The 9,264-nt window shown below is 35.1% G+C and overlaps 1 protein-coding gene across 3 annotated transcripts; it reads right to left on the minus strand.

Moving 5' to 3' along the window:
- Nucleotides 1–1,129: 1,129 nt before the first annotated feature.
- On the minus strand, nt 1,130–8,997 carry dyl (transmembrane protein dusky-like). Of its 3 annotated transcripts, none has more exons than XM_081994265.1 (3): nt 8,834–8,997; nt 3,625–3,712; nt 1,130–3,571 (listed from the first exon to the last, which is right to left on the minus strand). In XM_081994265.1, exons 2-3 carry the CDS (start codon nt 3,679–3,681, stop codon nt 1,784–1,786), a joined length of 1,845 nt encoding a protein of 614 aa, XP_081850391.1. In that variant the 5' UTR covers nt 3,682–3,712; nt 8,834–8,997; the 3' UTR covers nt 1,130–1,783. The 3 variants fall into 3 exon arrangements, with proteins under 3 accessions (XP_081850391.1, XP_081850392.1, XP_081850393.1); XM_081994266.1 differs by lacking the exon at nt 8,834–8,997 and adding an exon at nt 4,241–4,387; XM_081994267.1 differs by lacking the exon at nt 8,834–8,997 and adding an exon at nt 4,151–4,206.
- Nucleotides 8,998–9,264: the final 267 nt, after the last annotated feature.

Here is a 9,264-nt window from a genome sequence, read left to right on the forward strand (position 1 = left end):
TTGGCTCCAAATACTCCGAATATTTATTGTTATTATGCTAGTTTACCAACCCAAAAGAAAAATGAACGAGTCCAATAAACTGAAGCAGCGTTTCACCCTCAATTACAATTTTATAGCAGAATGCCTGCCCGCAGTTATTTGTGCAAACAGGCTCTTTAAGGCAGCCGACCCATTTTTAATAACGGAGGAAAATAATACTTTGTAACTCGATTGTTGATTCAGTTTTTGGTATTAAAACAAGCCCTGCAGACTATTTTTTAAGTGGAAATAAGGGGTTCGGATTACCTTGGATGTTAACGGAAAAAGTTTTTTTTAAGTAAATATTAATTTGCTGAGGAGGGGTAGTAAGTCCAAGTTCTCTGTAAAGTTTTAGGGAGTTTTAATTAACAGTATAGTAACATCTAATTACTGCTGACAATGCACTTCAAAATTCCTGAAAGCCTCTTGATTTAATAGACTAGTGACTTGTCTTTATTAGGTTCCTTAAAGAAGAAAAGAAATATTTTCGGTTACTTTAAGTAAATCCTTAGAGACGAACATTTATTTTCATTAGTTTGTATATAGCGATAATGCGCTTCTTTTACAAACTTCCATCCCCTTTTTTTAAATTGATGGCGAAGTAGTGACGAACTAAACAAGCTCAGACATCATATTTAAATTTCGCTCTTGAAAGGGAAACCAAACAATGCATTTACAGGAAATTTAATTAAATAAGTTACCTCGTCCTGCTTTATAGTGTGGGAGACTTTATAAGCTATTTAAACCGGATTAATTAAATAATGCGATTATTGCCAGAAATGTTGGCACTTTGTCCTGACCTCGCTAACCGCGTTTCAACTTTAATGGAAAATGTATCAAAGCCATTCAATGTACTTGTATGCACGTGCTCCGTAGATTAAGAGGGCTTATCTTATGACTGAGAGACATCCGAATTTTCGACTGATTTAATTAGATAATGCATTTCTGCTTCTCTCGTACGAATTATATATTGCCACTAATACAGTAAAAAGTTTTCACTGTAAAAGGAGGGGAAAAGGGTTTTGATTATCCTATAGATTGAAATCAAAGTCATTGCTAATAGCACAATAGTATCGCATCCTCACAATTTAAAAGTATAAGAAAAATCATAAAATAATAAATAGCTATATTTAGAGAACACGCATATCTATAACAATAAATTTATTACAACAGTCGAATGATTTCTACATACTTTATGAAGGACAACTTCGCTCAGAGCAGGTAGGTAGCTATACGTAAGAAAGAAGGAAACAATATAAAGAGAATACCAGTTTTGAGTATTAGCGTTAAAATACAACTTACTCACATTATGTACATCATGTCATATTCTACTAGCTAACTACACGACTAGGTTTTTTTCTAAATTTTGACACTGGGCTCGCTTCTCAATAATATGGCAGTTTATAACTGTATTTCCACTTTCTTAAACATCTAGTAAAAACATGTTACAAAGCGCCATATACAATCCAAATTAGTCGAGTTCTCGAATGCTTCCAGGGCGAAATAACCGCATCCTCGTCTCAAGTAATACAATACATATGGTACAGTGTGAGTGACACTTGGAAGATCTTACAATAAAAAAATAAATTAGAATAAATAAGAAAAAGAGTCATGCTGGTAACAGCAATGATAGCATGCTGGTTACGAGCACGAATCGAAAGTGGCGTAGGTCCTGGATGGATGGGGACCTTACAGAATCACTTCGTAAACCTGAACATCTTTGGAACTTTCAAATAAAATAGTCTCTAGAAGGATTTTTGAAGTCTCAATTGGCGACTTTAACGAATTCTGAATTATCGTATGCGTGGGGATTGATGAAATTTGTTGCAAGTCCTTTTCTATCAATAGCTCTTACTCGCATAAACAAGAAAGCAGCCACTAAACTAGCCACAATCAACACTAAGAGCAACATCACTAAACCAGCAACGAAACTTGGAACTGACATACAGATGGTCTCGGGATCTTGCGATGTTGATTGGATCACTACAGTTTCGTTGCTTTGAGCAGGATTCAAGGCAAAATTAACATCACCAGGAGCAACCACCTGAATAATTCTAGTAGTATTAACGTCTGTCATTTCTTGAGCTTCTCGTTTATACACGTGACTAACTACGAAATTGAACACTTCAGGACTCCTTCTACGTCTAGCTCCTTGAAGTTCGGCTGGAAGATTTTCTACAGACCTGGGTCGTCCACCCCAAGCTGCTAAGTTGCCTTCCGTTTCTTCATTAACGCTACTTTTTCGTTTTACGGTATTATATGATCCATGATGTCCAGGTGGTGGAGGTGGAGGGAGGTGAACTTCGTTACTGCTCTGGGCGCTAGCCTGAGGTGCTGGCGAAGAGAGATTTGGAGGATTGGAAGTAGAAGATGAAGATGTCTGCGCTTGAGGTGCAGGAACCACATCAGGATTTTGTTCTGAATAAGCTCCGGTAGGCCCAGAGGGGTGTCGGGGATCTGGGAATGCTTGCGGAAGACCATACTCATTACCAGCAGGAACATAATCAGTTCCTAGAGATGCGTGAGGGTAATCTCCACTAGCACCACCACCACCACCACCGCCGCCTAAAGCTGGTGCGCCGTATTCTAAGCCAAGAGCATGTCCTCCGCATTTAGGTTCTGGACAATTGTATCTGCATACTTGAATTACACATTGGAAGTGGACATTCATAGAATCTGGAAATTTAAACGCCTGGAAGTGGGCATAAGACACCACGGAAGCTGAAGGACCAAAGTTTTTAATCTTCTGGAATCTGCTCATAATCTTCGGCCTTACTACACAACCGTATTTATCAACTAATTGGATCGGTGCTCTTTTACCGTCATGGGCTACGCAGTTACGCACCAACATATCAAATTTGTTTTCGTCGTCTTTAATGGCTAGCACCATAGTCATGGTTTGTCCAATTTTCACTATACCGGACACTTCAGAAGCCCACGGTCCCTTTCCGACTTGAATTTGCATCCAGCATTGTAAGTTATCTCCTAGGAAGTTAGCTGTGACAGCATTGATGGTTTCTACTTGGAAAGGTCTAAATGATACAGCTTTTTCATAATAGTCGTACCAAGTGCATCTAAGCTTTCTAGCTTGATCCCATACTTCTTGGACGTAGGGGTCATATTGAATAATAATAGTGTTTTCTACGTAGCTTCCTGTTGGGGTGTTACCACCGTAACTAGCCGCATTATGATTAGCTGACGAAGACATTCCGCAGTTATTCAAAAATATTTCGAAAGTTGCGCTCAAATCCCCAGATCCTGGTTTATGATGCACACAATGAGGGTCACTGTAATACCCTTTGGAGAAAATCATTCCATAGAACGGTCGATCAAATTCGATGTTAACACGCATATGAGTTTTCTCGCACTGCACCTGCAGATGCTTAATTTGAGGCATATCCGGTTTCGCAAACTCCCACAAATCATTGGAATCTCCTCCACCTCCAAGCGACTGCTGCGGGTAACCTGGTGCAGATAAAGGAGGTCCGTACACAGCTCTGTGCTCTAGAGGCAGGGATGCTGAGTCGGTTAGAGGAGCATCGCAGTTTATTCTCTGAAAAAACAGGAATAATCAGTCATTTTTTGGAAGAAAAGTGAAAGCCTTACCCCTAGTAAAAATACTGCTAATGTGCCAAGAATGTTCAGCATCCGCGACCTTGTCATGTTGGTTCCGCCAGGTTAGCCGCTTCCTCGTCTGAAATCAAAATAATAAATGAACCACCTTGAGAAGCGTTCAACAATGTTGTCAGATTTTTTCAAGGTATGACTATTTAATCATTAGAATTGGTCTAATTGACGTCCTTATTTTTGATTATTAGATTTTTAGAGTGGCTTTCCATTAGTGCACTAGTTATTAATTTATTAAGTTAACTTATTTGATTAATTAATCATGAAATGCAAATATATGCAACTTTATATTTAGAAAGGAAATAAATTTAGGATGTGTTTCTCCCTTCTAAGATATCACTGATGGTGTAAAAAATTTCTTAATTTATTGTTCTCGATCGAATAATTTTGATCACACAAATAAACCATATCGAAGCGGATTTGTAGTTTCTCTAGATACTTTCACCGACTGGTTATCTGCAACTCATGACTAAATGAATCCGGTATTGAAAAATGCACAACCTACTTCACCAATAACTTAGTTGACTTCACGCTCTTCAACTTCACTTTTTTCTTCTAATTATTATTATTATTTTTGCTATTATTATCGACTCACTGAAAAAACTATTAACCGGCAATAGCACAAAACATCGGACCGTGCAGTCACTACGGCAACGTTGAACAGAACAAGTAAAGTCTGCTACTTCTTCGTTTGATGATGATGACCCATTGACACACTCTTCAGTCGGCAGACGCACTATGAATGCACCGGCCAGGGAGATTTCGTGAGCTTTTTCTTCCTTTCTTCGTCTATACATTTACGGCAAAGAGGGATTTAACAGCCATGCTTAATACGGTGTTGATGCACAAACGGTCTTCATGGATCTTCATTAATTTTGTCTCGAGTTTGGTATACTTTTCTTTTATTTACGTGATTTTTCCTTTTCTGGGAATGGGTGGACTTTCTCTACGACTCTTTTCAACGTGAGAATTTAACTTCTTACACCCAGTTAATTCGTACAGAGTTTCAGTCTAAATTGATTAAGGTCAATCAAGATCTTACACACAAAATTTTGATATTAAAGATTTTTCAGGACAGACAAAAATGTACGAGTTGGTTATAAAGGTGTTCTTCAAGTAGAAAAATTCAAATTTGTATACAGGTTTTTTTGAAAGTTTGGACAGGAGAATTTCTGTATATAAGTTTAAATCTACGACTTCGGGGAACACTGATAATTCATCAGTCTTAATCATTTTAGTTCAATATAAACTCTGTACAAGTAGAGATTACCACCATTAATGCAAAAATGTTTCTATATATGAAAAGCCATTAAAAAACAACAAAATTTGTATTTTTAATTAATCTAGATTTAGATTCCAACCGAAGACCAGACAAATTCAATTTGTTAATATAATTGCTGTGTCATCAATGCATTTATGGAAAAACATCATCATTTATCTTCGTCATACAGGCTTAGGCTATACAATCGTTTCGAAGAATAATAATTTCCTGTGGGACAGTTTTTTTTAGTAACAATTGAAAGTGTAAAACCGTTTTTGTGTAAAAGTAGTAGAACATTAATAAATTGGATGTTGAACTTTCTTTTTTTTTGGTGTTCAGACTATTTAACTTTTCAACAATTATTTTTACGGCCTTGTTAAATGTTTGGGTCGTTAACGATTCCGCTTGATACACTTCCCATTCTAAAGAGCTTAAGAAAATTAGAAAGCGACTTAAACTTGGAATATTTATAGCGGATTTCTCTTGTCATAAATTCGACACTGGTTCTTCAAAATTAACACAAAACGTGTGTCTTTGATTTTTTTCTATTATTACATCACATGAGGATTGTTCATTGTTTCTATAAAATTGTCGCTATTGTCATGCGAAAGCTCCACCAATGCAGGTTATTTGCTGAACTATAAGCAAATTAAACGGTTCTAGACTATGAAGAAAAACAATAAAAAAAGAGAAACTGTGGTCAATTAGCTAAGTATATAACCGACGCAGCATATTGCAATCCCATAATGACGTGCTAAAAACAATGCAATAAACTACTTTTTGTAAGTTTCTAATATCAACACACCTTTAAATTGGTTGTTCTAAAACGAAAATCGATACACAGAGAATATACAAACATAAATTAGTCAATTTACGACCTGGAGGTAGTTTGGAAGTGCGTGCACTTGTTCTACTTTCTACATTCATAGGAATCTCGGTCGATAATGAAAAATAGATAAGATTATGCTCCAGTACCTCCATTTCGTTTCTCGTTAGTGTGCAAGTACGATTACTGGTATAAACTGCAAGGTCGTTTTTAAACTCCTGTAGACATAAGTAGACCCTGAAAATTGCGATGTAATACTGGGTTATTAGATGAATCTTCAAGCTTCACATATTCTGTGTCGAATCTTGTGTTCCTAAGTGTAACAATTTAATCAGCCACCCCCTTATGTTTTTATTCTAGTTGGTGCAAGTATTAAAAAGTTAAATTAAAAAAAATATATATATTTACAAAACTTTGTTATATAGCAAAAATCAAACAATATTACGATTAGGTAAAAACTAAAAAAATACACCAGAAGAGAGATTTTCCAAAACATTCTTCAAAATTCCCAAATGCCTCTGAATCATTTTGCAAATGCCAGAAGCCACTGGAATAATTTTTAATGTCAAAATGTGTGTTTTTAAAAATTTTTAAATTTTTAAACCGTTCTAGTTAGCTAATTATGTTCAAACAACCACCATATAAGCATTTTTTGAGCTTAAGCACATTATCCAAAATACGTAAACTATAAAAAAAAAATCACAACTCTAATGCTATATGTATGTTAGAATACAATAACTTTTTTAATAAAAATAAAAATCGATACGTCGATTTATATATGTGGTGTCATTACTGCTTTATAAGAAAATTAGTTCCGTTTATTACACTAATTGCTATGGCTAATTACACATTTACATTCCACTAGAATATTTATTTTTAATCAAAAACAAATTTCTCTCATGAACAGTGGCCCTCTTCCATGCAATATTAGATTGCCGCCGTATTTGGGCTTAAAAATGGATAACGTAACAGGTAGTGTTCTGTTACAGACACAGTATATTTTCAAAGTTTACTTAACAGATTTGTTTGAGAATAAACGGGCATGAGTACAGTTTAATAATGTCCTTAATTGGCAAAAGATTTTTAGAAGTATGTTGTAGCTTGCATGATGACAAAGGCAATTAGTTTAGTGTGAGACTTACAAGCGTTAATGCTCCTGTTGCTCCAGTGTCTCTAGTCGTATGGGTACCATACCAATTTATCAAAATAAATAAAGCAACACCTAAAAAGCTAGTCCAATATTACCGTTAGTGGCTTATTGAACTAATTTTACACTGTAAATATTAAAACGCACGGCATAGAGAAATGAATAAGTTTGTAACGCTGACTGATCCCCACTTAATAGAACATGAAAGAGGAACATTAATTGTAACCTGTAATAACAAATTATTAAAAAAAATTAATGTAATCCATACACGAACTCTTAATAAACTGCTTTGCAATTACGATGGGGAAAAGTGTGTCTATGGCACACATTTAAACCAAGATATTTGCCAAAATTCACTCCCAACGCTTAATTAAACAATTCTACTTGTTTTTCGACCATTAAATTTCTCTTTTATGTTTCAATCTAACAACTAATGTTAACCGAAATGGAACACATAACTGATAATGAAAAATAAGCTGCAAGATGACTTCTTTAATTAGTAAAAATCATTAACTAGTAACGTTCAACGTTTAACAGTTGCTTTTTGAAGATTCTTCAAAGTCAATTTAGGATTTGTTCATTGGAGATGTTAATTTAATGTTACAGCTAAATTTGTGGTCATCGCAGGGGAAATATCTACATACCAGTCTGATTTAATATGTTGTGTGCCTTGCCCTTTTTTACTGTATACTAGTTTCAAAAAGACTTAAGTGGATTAGCATATAATATCAAATTTACTGACTGTCAGCAACTGAAATTCGTTGAAAAAATATCTTCGGAACTACCATACATACACTGTACCCTGTACGACATATAGGGAATTCTTTAACAGGTGGCTTTATTATTGATATTGTGCTCATTGGTATTGTGACAAACAATTTCTAAATTTAGTTTAGTCTTTATGACCAAATTATATTTAAGTTTGTTTGTCTGAGTTCAGATGATTATATTATTAATGATAATGAGACACCCTGTCTACTATACTACTTTTGTTATAATTAGATTTGGTTGGAATACAACAAAGTTTGGTTTGGTATATACCAAATAGGTTATACAGTTTTAACCAACACAGGCCAAAATACCTTGTACAGTACAGTATAATTTTTTTTACAAAGTATTGACAATATATTTACAAATAAAATATATAAAAGGATCTTTTTACAAAATATTAACAATAGTTTGGTAACAAAATGTTGTTTCCAATTGAAATATTTACAGACATACATAATTTGTTATCTATAACATTGAGTTATTTTGTTTAAATCTAGAATAGGCAAGTAGTTTATTGTGATTCTACAGGTGTAAGAAATATTTACTTTCACCGAAAACACTAACCTCGATCAAAGAGAAAAATAAATTAGTAAGTCGACCACCAATATAGGACATAATAAGCGAGTAAAAACTATTCCATTTGCATACGAAAAATATAAAGCAAAAAAGAGAGAAGATTGAGCCGCAGGGCTGAAACGAGAAAGGCCATGATTATTTATACCAACAGTATTAATGTTTATTATATTGCGAATGCAACCAAGTGCGCATTCGCATCAAGGTAGTCCATTGACACACTGGCTTGCTTTCAATCTACTGTGTGCCCAATATAAAGTCTCATACACAGCAAGTACCAATTGCAATTTCACCAAGCCTATTTTTATTTAACTATCGTGACACGCGCCAATTTGAGTTTTGACTTTGAACTTGTCCACGACTTTCTCTTATTTTGTATTTTTTTAAATTTTCTCTATTAAGCGGCAAAATGACACTGAACACAAATTGTTCTGGTTAGACAGGTTAATGTTACAATAATTTCAGTTAGTCTTTCAACATTTGACCAAAATGATAACCGGTAATTTCGGGTACAGCTATTTGTCCATGTACATAACTGACACTAGCAGAGCGATAATGAGAAATATTAATAAAGAATATTTATGTCACCGGCAACCATAGGCAAACTCACCTTGAAATAATCCAATAAGTGCAAAAAGTCCAAATAGTAAAAATAGGGCACAAGAACAAGTCAAATCCTTATGAACACTACACGGGATTCCGATCACTCATTACGATTACCCACAGACACGAAAATTCGACGCACCAGCTTTTACCAGTTAAAAGAAAAGTAATACACTTTAATATGTTCCGTTGGTTTTATATATCGACGTGAAAGTTTGCCCCACTCTGTATTGTCAAGTCTTCAGAAGCACTGGTGTTATGAAGAAGCTCGTGCCTACGTCCGGATGTAACTCGACGGTTGCTGAAGAAATTCAGGATTTTGACGCATCGGCGTCACTTTCTTTTGCCTTGGTTTGTTGCACAATTGGATCCGAGTCACCCTAAATTTACACTTTCGATCGTCATCGGTCATTCCGTCCTGTTACGTCGTTTTACCGA

The sequence above is a fragment of the Ips typographus genome, linkage group LG16 (assembly GCF_016097725.1).
Source record: "Ips typographus isolate SLU linkage group LG16, UJ_Ityp_2.0, whole genome shotgun sequence".
NCBI lineage: Eukaryota > Metazoa > Arthropoda > Insecta > Coleoptera > Curculionidae > Ips > Ips typographus.